General features: G+C 56.2%; 1 protein-coding gene across 2 annotated transcripts in view; it reads left to right on the plus strand.

Annotated features, from left to right (window-relative positions):
• Positions 1-4,609: 4,609 nt before the first annotated feature.
• The window catches only part of FBN3 (fibrillin 3), a 90,253-nt gene continuing 80,798 nt past the window's right edge, over positions 4,610-14,064 (plus strand). The window contains exons 1-8 of one of the 2 annotated variants that reach the window (XM_050769975.1): positions 4,610-5,012; positions 7,019-7,202; positions 7,329-7,411; positions 8,302-8,400; positions 8,586-8,681; positions 9,562-9,657; positions 12,771-12,968; positions 13,066-13,191. In XM_050769975.1, coding sequence (XP_050625932.1) covers positions 7,036-7,202; positions 7,329-7,411; positions 8,302-8,400; positions 8,586-8,681; positions 9,562-9,657; positions 12,771-12,968; positions 13,066-13,191 — 865 coding nt within the window. In that variant the 5' untranslated portion in view covers positions 4,610-5,012; positions 7,019-7,035. Of the gene's footprint in view, positions 5,013-5,600; positions 5,720-7,018; positions 7,203-7,328; positions 7,412-8,301; positions 8,401-8,585; positions 8,682-9,561; positions 9,658-12,770; positions 12,969-13,065; positions 13,192-14,064 lie in introns of those variants that run through there. The other variant, XM_050769976.1, reaches the window with a different exon arrangement.

Genomic DNA, 14,064 nt, shown 5'->3' on the forward strand with positions numbered 1-14,064 from the left:
CTACTAAAAATACGAAATTAGCCAGGCGTGGGTGGCGGGCATCTTTAATCTCAGCTACTCAGGAGGCTGAAGCAGGAGAATCACTTGAACTGGGAGGCGGAGGTTGCAGTGAGCCGAGATGGCACTGGGTGACATCCAGCCTGGGTGACAGAGCAAGACTCCATCTCGAAAAATACAAAATAAAATTTTAAAAAATTAGATGGTGGCCGGGCGCGGTGGCTCAAGCCTGTAATCCCAGCACTTTGGGAGGCCGAGACGGGCGGATCACGAGGTCAGGAGATCGAGACCATCCTGGCTAACACGGCGAAACCCCGTCTCTACTAAAAACACAAAAAATTAGCCGGGCGAGGTGGCGGCGCCTGTGGTCCCAGCTACTCGGGAGGCTGAGGCAGGAGAATGGCGGGAACCCGGGAGGCGGAGCTTGCAGTGAGCTGAGATCTGGCCACTGCACTCCAGCCTGGGCGACAGAGCGAGACTCCGTCTCAAAAAAAAAAAAAAAAAAAAAAAAAAAAATTAGATGGTGATGCGTGCCTGTAGTCCCAGCTACTTGGGAGGCTGAGGCAGGAGAATGGTTTGAACCCGGGAGGCGGAGGTTGCAGTGAGCCGAGATTGCACCACTGCACTCCGGCCTGGGCTACAGAGCAAGACTCCGTTTTAAAAAACAAAGAAAAAACCAAAAAAACCCACAACAACTTTAAAACACCAGATCCCCATCTGAGCCCCTGTCACTCAAAGTGTCTCCTGTCACCTTCACACCTTCACCTTTCTGCTGGGACATAGTCCCCGGCTCATGGTCATACCATCACCCAGGGTGTCAGGTGGTGAACCTTGGGAGGCGTCCATTGGAGCCCCCATGGACCTCATTTTGCTGAGGGACCTCATTTTGCCAGCATCTCGGATCACTGAACAACATCAGGGCTTGAGGTGCCAGTTGGTAATGAATGGCGTCTTCCTGGGGCTTGATCCACGTGTGATATGGGTGAACGTGGCTGGCTATGGCATCGCCAAGCTTGGTCACTCTTTCTGCTGAGCCTGGTTGGTGCTGATGCCAGTAGATTGTGATGTTAAGAACCCTGGCACTCTGGATGATGGTATGACCATGAGCCGGGGACTATGTCCCAGCAGAAAGGTGCAGCTGTGAAGGTGACAGGAGACAGGCATGTCCCAGGTAGCGAAGCAACCAGAAAAGAGCAGGGTGTCACATGGACAGGTGACAATGAGACAGGGTTATAGGGACAAGTGACTGCAGAATAGGAACGTGGTGATGATGATGATATACATATATATTTAGAGACAGGTTCACGATCTGTCATCCAGAGTGGAGTCCAGAGGCAACACCATAGCTCACTGCAACCTCAAACTCCTGGGTTCAAGCCCTCATCCCACCTCAGGCTCCCAAGTAGCTGGGACTACAGGTACATGCCACCATGCCCAGCTAATTTTTCTATTTTTCTGTAGAGATGGGGTCTTGCTATGTTGCCCAGGCTTGCCTTGAACTCCTGGCCTCAAAGGATCCTCCGCCTTGGCCTCCCAAAGTGTTGACATTATAGGCGTGAGCCACAGTGCCTGGCTGATGATGCAATTTTGATGGAAAGACCATGTGCGTGCTTTGTACAGTCCTCGGTGGGTGGACTGTGATACGGCGTAGGATTTAAAGCCTAAACGTCCCTTCTTCTTTTTTGAGATGGAGTCTCGCTCTGTCGCCCAGGCATGATCTTGGCTCATTGCAGCCTTTGCCTCCCAGGTTCAAGCGATTCTCCTGCTTCAGCCTCCCAAGTAGCTGGGACTACAGGTGCATGCCACCACGCCTGGCTATTTTAAAAATATTTTTAGTAAAGACAGGATTTCACATGTTAGCCACTTGAGACCTCGTGATCCGCCCAACTTGGCCTCCCAAAGTGTTGGGATTACAGGTGTGAGCCACCGTGCCCAGCCTAAATGTCCCTTCTTAACAGCGTGATATAATGAGGGCACAGTGGGGGGTGACACTGTGATACCACATCAATAACTGGCAATAACAGACCAGGGTGGCATCATGAGAAGTCTGAAACCACAGCACGTGGTGTGGACAGTAGCTTGGGTGGGGGGCTGTGAACAACCAACCACTGCCCACGCTCTGCTGTCATTGAGAACTTCCGGGTGCAGGGACTTCCAACAGCTCCACATGTTGGTCTTACCACACCCTCTGGCTTCCTTCTCCCCCGGCTTCTAGAGAGCAGGTAGGGAGACTTCTAGGGCTGAGTCACTGCCTTCCCACAATTCTTCCAGGAAAACCCTGCTCCAGACTTAGCCATGGCAACAGTGGCCGTGCAATGTCCCTGGGATGGGACAATCTCTCCCCACCTTTTGCACCTATACTGGGCTGCTTCTAGGGCACCCGGTGCTTGTCCCCGTGCCCATGTAAGAGACATTTGTTGCAGAACAATTCTGAGTGGACCTTGGCAGAGGAGCCTGGAAAGAGGTGTCCAAAGTGTCTGGGGAAACTAGTTTGTCCACAATAGCCCCTGGGCACCCCCCTTAACAGGAACCCCGCCCCTCTGTCTCGGCTGGGCCACCTCGATCCTGGGGTTCCCTCCCCAGTCCACCCTCCCCATGCCCCAGCACCCCACCTGACCCTTCTCACAGGGTCCCAGGACCCCTCCCTTGGCCAGGATGACTGGATCTTGTCCCTGAAGTTGGCGTCTGTCCCATGCTCCCCGAGCCTAGCCCTGGGGCCTTCAATGCTCCCCGGACACAGTCTAAGACCTGGAAGTGGAGCCTTGGGAGAACCTCCCCTTTCTGTGAGTCCCCCCACTGTGTCTCCCCTCAGAGGCGGTGGGGAGCCTGCTGAGGGCTCCTGGGTGCTTCTACCCTCTTCTTATGTTTCCTGCTTTCCTCTTGCTCCCTCCTTCTCCTCTCCCCTAAAGTTCCAACCTCACTCCATCCAGGCATGTTTGTTCTAAGTTCTCTCCATCTCCAGGCTTTTGCCTGTTCTGTTTCCTACGGCAAACTCCTATGCAACTGTCAAAACCTAGTTCAAAAATCCCCTCCCAGGCCGGACACGGCAGCTCACACCTGTAATCCCAGCACTTTGGGAGGCCGAGGCGGGCGGATCACGAGGTCAGGAGTTCGAGACCAGCCTGGCCAACATGGTGAATCCCCATCTCTACTAAACATACAAAAAATTAGCCAGGCCTGGTGGCACAAGCCTGTAATCCCAGCTACTTGGAAGGCTGAAGCAGGAGAATTGCTTAAACCTGGGAGGTAGAGGTTGCGGTGAGCCAAGATCGCGCCATTGCACTTCAGCCTGGGTGACAGGGTGAGACTTTGTCTCAAAAAACAAAACAAAACAGGCTGGGCGCAGTGGCTCACACCCTGTAAGCACCTGTAGGCACTTTGGGAGGCCAAGGCGGGTGGATTAAGAGGTCAGGACATCAAGACCATCCCAGCTAACACGGTGAAACCCAGTCTCTACTAAAAATACAGAAACAAAATTAGCCGGGCGTGGTGGCGGGCGCCTGTAGTCCCAGCTACTCAGGAGGCTGAGGCAGGAGAATGGCCTGAATCCCGGAGGCGGAGCTTGCAGTGAGCTGAGACCGCGCCACTGCACTCCAGCCTGGGCGACAGAGCGAGACTCCGTCTCAAAACAAAACAAAACAAAAACAAAATCCTTTCCCTCCGTGCAAATTGTTGAGTTTACCCTATTGAACTCCCACAGCTGACTGTGCTGAATATACTCCCACCAGAGCACTTCTGGAATGGAGACAGGGTCTCCAGTTTTTGGAGATAGAGTCTTGCTCTGTTGCCCAGGCTGGAGTACAGTGGCATTATCATAGCTCACCGCAGCCCCAACCTCCTAGGCTGAAGCAATTCTCTTGCCTCAGCCTCCTGAGTAGCTGGGACTACAGATGCATGCCACCAGTCCTGGCTAATTCTTTTTTATTTTTTAATTATTATTATTTTTTTAGAGATGGGATCTCACTATGTTACCTGGTTTCAAGTCCATTGGGCTTACTTATTTATTACATTCCAGAAGTACTGTGGTGGGGGGATAGTCAGCACAATCAGTTTTGGGAATTCAATAGAATAAACTCACAATTTGCGGATAGGAAGGGGATTTTTGAACGGGTCTTTGACAGATGCATAGGAGTTTGCTGGATGGAGTAACAGCTTCAGGCCCAACGCACAGCTTCTGAGAGATCCCCATGTTAAAAGTCTATTCTCAAAGGGAGGAAGGTGGTGGAAAAGCCTAGAAATTTTTGTTTGGAGTACTGACAACAGATAGGGAGCCGAAATTCTTGTCTGGTCCCTTTGGTAGGTGGAGAAACAGGTTCAAAGAGATTTGAAAGTTTACACCGTTTGTATTGTTAACTTCTTCATTTTGAGAACCAGAGGAAAAACCTGGGCCCTTCTCCCTGGGATTTACATCTTTACCCAATGTTTTGTCAACATATTTAGGGGCCTCTGATCTCAGCCTAGTTAACAATCCAGGCTCCAAGAGCCAGGTGAGTTTCCAACGATTCTCCTTGCTCAAGGGAGGGGGCGGCAGCTTGGGAGGCCGTGGGAGGGCCGCCCAGGTGAGTCCTGGGACCTGTCTGCCCAGGTTGTCGTCCAGGCCCCCCACAAATCAGAGCCCCACCTCCATCTCAATCTTGATCCGAAAACGCGGCCCCCTCAGCCCCAACTAGGCGCCCCCAGCCCAGAGCCCCCCGTCCGCCCTCCCACCCCTCCAGCCCATCGGAGTTTTTCTCTCGGAGCCCCAGGCCCTTCCCCGAGCCGCAGCCTCTCTCCCCGCCCCGGATCGCAGCCCCCCGTCCCCGCCCCGGGAGCTACGAGGTGCAAACGCGCCCTCCTCCAACTCCTCCCGCCCCCAACTCCCCTCGAGTGGCAGCTCTGGGCTGAGAACGCGGCGGGGTCGGCCTCTCGGCTTCGCGTTCCCGCCCCGGGTCCCCGGCGCCGCAGGAGCCCGCCCTGCAGCGCTGAGTCCCGCGCGTCCGTCTGCCGTGCCCGCCTCCACGCGCGCCGCCTCGCAGGTAGGTGAAGGCGCGGGGCCCCCGGCAGGGCGAGATCGTTGGCCCCGAAGGGTGGGGAAGGCGGGGGCGGGGGGGCCGGCAGGGGGAGGCGGAGAGGATTCCTTTGTTCGCAGCCGGGCAGCCCCGGGCCCAGCCCCCTCCCCTCTCCGCCTTCTAGTGGCGCCCGCCGCAGTGGGGAGTGGGGGCGCGGGGACCCAGCGGGAGGGGCTCGGCCGGGGCGCGGGGCCCCTGACCCCACAGGTGAGGGCGGAGCCAAGTGTGGTCGCGGCCGGGGGCTCTGCCAGGTAGAGCTCACGCCCCGCGGACTCCCGGGGCGCCCTCTCCCCGTCGGCGGAGCTTGGGATCCCTCGCTCCTTGGCCCTCAGCCTCCACACCCCGTGCTGGGCGCGCCTTCTCTGCTCATTCATTCCACAAACTCCAGGGTGTGGCTCGCAGAGGCAGCGGTGTGTAGGGGGGACCGAGGCAAATAAAGCCAGAGACTCCCCACCCCACCTAACTCCCCCACCCCACCCGAGGCAGGGGGCTGGGGCGGAGGGAGTGGGGGGAGGAGGGTTTGCAGGCCCCGAGGCTGCTTCGAGTCCACAGATTCTCAAAGTGCCGACTTACCCGGACAACAGAGAAGCAAAAAGAGGGCGCCCCTCCCCAGCCAGCCAACTCTCCAACGTTGACAGGGGTCTCTCCCTTCTCCTGGGCCTTTGGACAACCCGGTTGGCCCGGAGAGGGGCGTGGCCAAGGCCACACAGCAGGCCTCCTCGCCCATTCTCCACCTAGGCCCAGTTTCTTTCCTCGCTAGAACCTGAATGGAACAGGAAGGCCACTTGGTCTGGCTTCTTTCCCTCAAGTATTTTGCCTCCACCCTCCAAACGGTCATCTCCTGTCCCGGTCTTCTTCCTCCCGTCCTTCATGACCCAGGAAAGACCCAGCCACGGGGGGGCAGGAGCGAGTTCCGTTACTGATCTTCTCACCCTCCTCCTCCTCTTCCTGGGCTTAAGCTCAGGCTTAACCCCTCACACATGGTGTGATGGCCTTAGTTTGCTTATCTGTGAAATGGGCACAGCAGCGGTTCCTTCCCTGCTGGGCACAGGGGTACTCTCTGCATTGGGAAGTTCCAGCCCCTGCCTGGGCCCCCTGCCCGGAATGAGGGACAGTGGTGTGGTTGCCCGAGGCAGCCCTGAGGCCCATGGGGAACCCAGGGAGGCATCCAGCCCTGACAGTCAGAGGAGGCTTCCTGGAGGAGGTGTGGTGTTAAAGAAGGGTCTTGGGGCTGAGGGTGCACAGCTGAGGCAAGACGGGCGTAGGACATGGAGGGGAGGGGACACAGGGCCAGGTGGGGCCAGGCATTGCAGGAGTGGGGGTATCTGTGTCACTGAGTGACAGTGGGGTGGTTGCCTCCCACGACTTACCACCTTCCTCACACCTTGGACGCTCTCCTGGCTCCACCTTCCCAGCCAGAACTTTAGGAATCTCCTCAACGCCCCCCACCTCCCATGACATCAGCCTCCCATTCCTCTCCTCTCTCTGCCATCTGGACAGCTCCCAGCCTCCTGACACCCTGTTTCTGCTGGGGACCCTGCTGCCCTTCCCCACTCCACCTAACATGCATTTTGACTTTGCTCCTCCTGTTCATAGCTTTTCAAGGGCTCTTCATTGTCCTTGACAAATGAGCAAAAGCTCCATGACACCGCTACGCCCACTCCTGCAACGCCTGGTCCCACCTGGCCCCACCTGGCCCCACCTGGCCCCACCTGGCCCTCTCTCCCCTCCCTTCCATGTCTTGCCTTGGCTGTGCACCCTCAGCCCCAAGACCCTTCTTTAATATCACACCTCCTCCAGGAAGCCTCCTCTGACTGTTCACTGCTTCCCAGTTGGGGCTGGATGCCTCCTTGGGCTCCCAGAGGCCCCAGGGCTGCCCCATTTGGCAACCACCCTGCCCTCCTCGTTGTGTTGGGTCTCCCATGGCCAGGGTGAGGGGCTCTTCTAGGGCTGACTCTGCTTCCTCTCCGCAGCCTCCAGGGGACACGCCATGACTCTGGAGGGTCTGTGTTTGGCAAGGGGCCCCCTGGCCCGGCTCCTGCTGGCCTGGTCGGCCCTGTTGTGCATGGCAGGTGGCCAAGGCCGCTGGGATGGGGCCTTGGAGGTTGCAGGTCCTGGACGTGTGCGGAGGCGGGGCAGCCCAGGCATCTTGCAGGGGTGCGTGGTACCTGGGTTGCTGGGAGACCCCTTCGGTGTGGATTGGGCTGTCCTGGGGGCAGCGGAATGCCCGGGGGATGTCTACCCGGGCAGGGGCTCACCAGACCCATCTCGCTGTCCCCAAAGGCCGAATGTGTGCGGCTCCCGGTTCCACGCTTACTGCTGTCCGGGCTGGAGAACATTCCCTGGCAGGAGCCAGTGTGTCGTACGTGAGTGCTGCTGCCTTCTGGAGGTGGGAGGCACAGGCCGGGGACACTCTTACCTGCCTGCAGGTCCAGCTCTGTTTACACGGGGACTTAGCCAGGGGCCTCTGGCTGAACCGCAGGAATGGCCCTTGCATCTGTCCTCAGGGTTCCAGGCCAACCTGCCATGTTCATTTCCTTTGCCCTACAACCTCTTTGTGTCTGTCTGTCTATCTCTCTGGTTCCCTTTCTTTGTCACTGCGTCTCTCTGTTCATCTCTGCTCGTGTCTTTCTCTGTTGGTTTCTTTTCTTTATTATTATTTTTTTTAGAGATGGGGGTCTCTGTGTTGCTCAGGCTGATCTCGAACTCTGGCCTCAAGCGATCCTCCCATCTCAGCCTCCCAAAGTACTAGGATTCCAGGTGTGAGCCGCCGCACCTGGTCTCTCTCTGTTGGTTACTGTCTATCTATCTGATTCTCTCTGTCTCTCTCTCTCTCTCTCTCTCTCTCTGAGTCTCTTTCTCTCTGCTTCTCTCTGGCCTCACCCACTCTTTCTGTCTCTGTCTCTGTCTCCGGAATCTGACTCCACTTCCCAGGAGACACCCAACCACAGTATCCAGAACCCCAGCACCTCCAGCTCTGTCCTCACAGCTCGGCAGCTCTGGCCCAAAGAGCGTTCTCTCCCAATGGCTGTGGCAGAATCACCAACCCACAGCCTGGGTCGTACCACCTGCCCAGCCCAGCCTGAGAGTGGGGGGGATGTCCCATGAAAAGAGGGGTGGTGTGCTATGAGCAGAGCCGGGGATGCAGATGATCAGCAGTGTCCACCAAGGTGTTCTAGCCAGCCCGGACACTGATGGAGCAGGCATGGCCCAGGCTCGGTCCTGGTCTTGACTGCCACCTGCTGCACCCATCCAGCCATCTGTAGGCGGGCCTGTGGTGAGGGCTTCTGCTCACAGCCCAACCTGTGCACCTGTGCGGATGGGACGCTGGCTCCCAGCTGCGGGGTGAGCCGAGGTGAGCGGGAAGTGGCCTCTTGGGGGAGGGAGAAGGTCACAGTGTTCCGGTTACCACGAGGAGCCCGGGCTGCTTTTGTTGAAGGACAGGAGCGGGGCTGAGCATGCCTAGTCCTGCAACCTTCCTGGGAGGGCATCTCGGGGCCTGTCTCCACCTTACTATGCATCCCACCTTCCTGTCCCCAGGGTCAGGGTGCAGTGTGAGCTGTATGAATGGGGGCACCTGCCGGGGGGCATCCTGTCTGTGTCAGAAGGGCTACACAGGCACCGTGTGTGGGCAGCGTGAGTATCCCCGTGGGACTCCCCTCCTCGCACACTTGGAACTGCGATCCCAGAGCACTGGTCTCTGCTGCCAGCTGCCCACTGCCCAGGGGGTCCTTATTCCTGGACTGGAGATTGCAGGGGACATTTATTGTCACAGTCCTTTTTCTTCTTCTTTTTTTTTTTTTGATACAGAGTCTCGCTCTGTCGCCCAGGCTGGAGTGCAATGGCATGATCTTGGCTCACTGCAAGCTCCGCCTCCTGGGTTCACGCCATTCTCCTGCCTCAGTCTCCCAAGTAGCTGGGACCACAGGCGCCGCCACCACGCCTGGCTAATTTTGTTTTTGTATTTTTAGTAGAGACGGGGTTTCACCATGTCAGCCGGGATGGTCTTGATCTCCTGACCTCGTGATCTGCCTGCCTTGGCCTCCCAAAGTGCTGGGATTACAGGCGTGAGCCACCGCGCCCGGCCTTTTTTGTTTGTTTGTTTGTTTTTTGAGATGGAGTCTTGCTCTGTTGCCCAGGCTGGTGTGCAGTGGCACCACCTCAGCTCACTTCAACCTTTGCCTCCCAGGTTCAAGCAATTCTCCTGTGTCAGCCTCCCGAGTAGCTGGGATTACAAGCACTCACCACCACGTCGGGCTAATTTTTGTATTTTTAGTAGAGACAGGGTTTGACTATATTGGACAGGCTGGTTTTGAACCCCTGACCTCAGGTGATCCACCTGCCTTGGCCCCCCAAAGTGCTCAGATTACAGGCGTGAGCCATGAGCCCAGCCTCAGTCTTATCATTCAACCTGGGCCAGATCCTGGGGATTCCTGGGTGAAAAGGGGTTTACTGTGAACCCCAGCTCTCTCTGCTGCCGGGGGACCTCCAGCCACTACCCTTTCTCCCTCCACAGCCATCTGTGACCGCGGCTGCCACAATGGGGGTCGCTGCATTGGGCCCAACCGCTGCGCCTGTGTGTACGGCTTCATGGGACCTCAGTGTGAGAGAGGTACCAAGCACGCAGGGGTGGGAGGCAGACAGGGGACTTGATGGAGGAAAGGGGGTTTCCTGGAAGCCCCTGAGACATGGCCAGGCCTTGAGAGGCCCCAACTGGCCTCCTTCCCGCGGTTGGGGCAGTCTGAGGACATTTCTTTCATTTGCTCATCTATTCTTCAAAACATCTGCTATTCACTGGCTCTGAGCGACGGCCTGTGTTGGAGTCTGGTAGGAAAAAGAGAGGATGTGCCGGTCTGAGGTGTAGGGAGAAGAAACTGCAAGCAGAAGATTCTTTTTTTTTTTGAGACAGAGTCTCACTCTGTCACCCAGGCTGGAGTGCAGTGGCCGGATCTTGGCTCACTGCAAGCTCCGCCTCCCGGGTTTACACCATTCTCCTGCCTCAGCCTCCCGAGTAGCTGGGACTACAGGTGCCCGCCACCTTGCCCGGCTAGTTTTTTGTATTTTTGAGTAGAGACAGGGTTTCACCGTGTTCACCAGGATGGTCTCGATCTCCTTACCTCGTGATCCGCCCGTCTCGGCCTCCCAAAGTGCTGGGATTACAGGCTTGAGCCACCGCACCCAGCCAGAAGATTCTTATCTGGGGGTTTCAAGGCTAAGACAAAGGTTGGGGCAGCCTTGGAGCACATGAAGGACAGAGAAACCATCTGCTCCACGGAAGGGAGTCAAGGAGGGCTTCCTGGAGGAGGGGACCCCTCAGCTGGATCTGGTAGGGTGGATTGGACCTCATGAGATGGGCAAACCCCCTCTTTATTGCACTCTAATTATTTTTTTTTTCTTTTCTTCTTTTTTTTTTGAGACAAAGTTTTGCTGTGTCACGCAGGCTGGAGTACAGTGGCACGATCTCGGCTCACTGCAATCTCCGCCTCCCAGGTTCAAGTGATTCTCCTGCCTCAGCCTCCCAAGTAGCTGGGATAACAGGCATGCATCCCCACGCTCAGCTAATTTTTGTAATTTTAGTAGAGACGAGGTTTTGCCATGTTGGCCAGGCTGGCCTCGAACTCCTGGCCTCAAGTGATCTGCCTGTCTTGGCCTCCCAAAATGCTGGGATTACAGGAATGAGCCACCACACCCAGTCACCCTAACTCCTAAAAATGATCCCATTTTTAAGAAGGCTAAAATGGATGGGGTCCCCTGCTGAGAGGTTGTTACCAAAATTAAGAGGGTGGACGTACCAGGAGTTTGAGACCAGCCTGGGCACGTAGTGAGACCCGCCTCTCTACAAAAAGTAAAAAATTAGCCTAGCGTGGTAGTGCATATCTGTAGTCTCAGGCTGAAGTGGGAGGATTGCATGAGCTCAGGAATTCGAGGCTGCAGTGAGCCGTAGTAGTGCCACTGCATTCCAGCCTGGGTGACAGAACCAGACCCTATCTCTCTTAAAAAAAAAAAAAAAAAAAAAAGAAAGAAAAGAAAAGAAAAAAAGAAAAAGAAAGAAAGAAAAGAGGCCAGGCACTGTGGCTCACACCTGCAATTCCAGCATTTTGGGAGGCCGAGGTGGCAGATCACTCGAGACCAGGAGTTTGAGACTAGCCATGGCCAACATGGCAAAAGCCATCTCTACTAAAACTAAAACTAAAAAATTTAGCAGGGTGTGGTAGCGCGTGCCTGTAGTCCCAGCTACTTGGAAGGCTGAGGCGTGATAATTTTTTGAACCTGGGAGGCAGTGAGCCAAGATCACACCACTGCACTCCAGCCTGGAAGACAGAGCAAGACCTGTCTCAAAAAAAAAGAAAAAAAAAGAAAGAAAAAAAAAAGAAAAGAAAAGAAAAAAGGAGAATGGACACAGTGATGACTTTCTTGTGAGCAGTGAGGTGTGGCAGCGATGGGGAGAGAAGAGAGGAGTCAAGATGAACCCCAGGCCTGGTCTGAAAATTGGGGGGAAGCTAGTGGTGCACCCCGGCAGGGAGGAGGAAGACTGAGCTCTGTGTTGGCTGGGGGACTTGCAAGCTGTCCAGGAAGCAGCTGGACACTTAGGCCTGGGGCTGAGACGGCGGCTGGAGCTGCTCCGTCCATGGGGACTGAAGCCCAGGGTTCAGCTGAGGATCCCCGCTAGAGAAGTAGCACCAGCAGAGACAGCTACCTGGACATTTAAGCACAGACAGGAAAAACAGAGCCCACAGTGGGCTGAGAAAGAGAAAGAGAACAGGAGTGGGTGGTGTCAGGGACGTCCAGGCTTGTGAGATTTTCAGATGCAGGAGGCATCTGAGTGCCTGGCGTGGCGTTTCAACCCAGGAAGGCGAGGATAGGCAGGACCTGGGTACTAGAAGCTGGAGGGGCTGGGGAAGTGACCTGGGTTTGAGGGTGGGCTTCTGGAAACTGCAGAATTGGAACATGGGCTGTTGGAGGCGGGCCAAGCTCTGGGTGGCAGGAGAGTGAGGGGGAGGGGGAAGTGGGGGAGCTACCAGGAATTGCATTTTGGCATCAGGACAGCCTGGGGGTGGGGGGTCTCTGTGAAGCTCCTCCTCCTTATGGGGCCTGAGTTGGGGGTGACTTTGGCTTCTTCTCTTGGGAGGGGCTGCCCTTGTTTGAGAGCTAACTCCTTTATTGGAAACATCTGGAGAAGAGAGCCAAGAAGTCGCATCTGGGCTCATGTACTGGGGTTGGGGGAACCAATGCGGTCACCTTGGGCTGGGCCTGATGGGGACTGAGGATGTGATGTTGGGGGTCCAGAGAATTTAGGCAGATAACAGATTCTTCCCCAAATCTGGGAGATATGGCAGGGCCAGGCATATGCTCAAGTACTAGACATGCTTTTTAGCTGGGCGTCCGTGGGTCCCTGCCCAGGCCTGAAGGGAAGACAGGCCTGGGAAAGGAGTCCCATCAGTTCAGACAGGGTGTTCACACAGGCCCTGAGCTTTACGGGCTTGGAGATCCTAGTCTCTCTCTTGGAAGTTGGTCAGGAAATGTTTTGAAGAAAAAGGGTTTTGAAGGGTGAATAGGAGTTCGTTAGGTAGGGAAAGGGGAAGAAAGATATTCTATTTAGGAAGGAAGCAGCATAAGTAAAGCCTGGTCTATGGGTGCAGGGGGCACTGAGAAGGTGTTAGAGACGCAGAGATCTCTGGACAGGGGCAGTCCTCAGCCAGGTACCCACAGCTGTCTGCCCTGCAGATTACCGGACGGGACCCTGCTTTGGCCAAGTGGGCCCCGAGGGGTGCCAGCATCAGCTGACAGGCCTCTCGTGCACCAAGGCGCTTTGCTGTGCCACTGTGGGCCATGCCTGGGGCCTTCCATGTGAACTTTGCCCTGCACAGCCACACCCCTGCCGCCGAGGCTTCATCCCCAGTATCCACACGGGGGCCTGCCAAGGTGAATAGTGGGGTCAGGGCTGAGTGGGAGGCCTTGGCCAGCTTGGTTCTTCCTTCTGATGGGCCTCTCACTCCCTTGCCGGGCTTTGTCCTTGCAGATGTGGATGAGTGCCAGGCCGTGCCAGGCCTGTGCCAGAGAGGCAGCTGTGTCAACACGGTGGGCTCCTTCCATTGCCACTGTCCAGTTGGACACCGGCTCGGTGACAGCAGTGTTGCATGTGAAGGTGGGTGACTAGAGGGGGACAACCTGGGAGCTCCTCTGTGACTCGTGTCTGGGGGGGCTCAGGCTCCCCTGCAGGAAGGCAGAGGGGTCAGGCTAGTGAGGTGCCCAGTTCTGACCTTGTCTCTGTCTATGTAGATGTGAATGAGCGTCTCCGCGTGCCCGGCCTCTGCTCCAGGGTGACTGCACCAACGCTGTCGGGAGCTATGTGTGCCCCTGTCCCCGAGGTTTTGCCAGCAGCCTGGATGGCACCCACTGCCTGAGTGAACCGCGGGGCTGGAGGAGGAGACAGCGGGCAGGAGAGAGACCACCTTGTTCAGCTCTCTATCTCTCTCTCTCTTTTTTTTTTTTTTTTTTTTTTTTTTTTTTTGAGACAGAGTCTTGCTCTGTTACCCAGGCTGGAGTGCAGTGGCACAATCTCAGCTCACTGCAACCTCTGCCTCCCGGGTTCAAGAGATCCTCCTGCCTCAGCCTCCCAAGTAGCTGGGATTACAGGTGCCCGCCACCACGCCTGGCTAATTTTTGTATTTTTAGTAGAGATGGGGTTTCTCCATGTTGGCCAGGCTGGTCTTGAACTCCTGACCTCAGGTGATCCACCTTCCTTGGCCTTCCATAGTGCTGGGATTACAGGCATGAGCCACCGTGCCTGAGCATTTTTGTTAAAATTCTTATATTCCGTCTCTCTTGCTTAAGGGGCTGTTGCCTGTTGGGCCCCCTGAGATTGGGAAATCGAGTTTCCCGTCCTCCACCCACTTTTGCAGCTGTGTGACTTTGGAGGCGTCTGTTGACCTTTCCTCGTCTGGGCAGGCCCAGCCCCCTTTGAGGGGCTATGATGAGACTGAGAACGAAAAACCCTGACTCCCACACACATACCTGG

This window comes from Macaca thibetana, chromosome 19, assembly GCF_024542745.1.
Source record: "Macaca thibetana thibetana isolate TM-01 chromosome 19, ASM2454274v1, whole genome shotgun sequence".
Taxonomy (NCBI): domain Eukaryota; kingdom Metazoa; phylum Chordata; class Mammalia; order Primates; family Cercopithecidae; genus Macaca; species Macaca thibetana.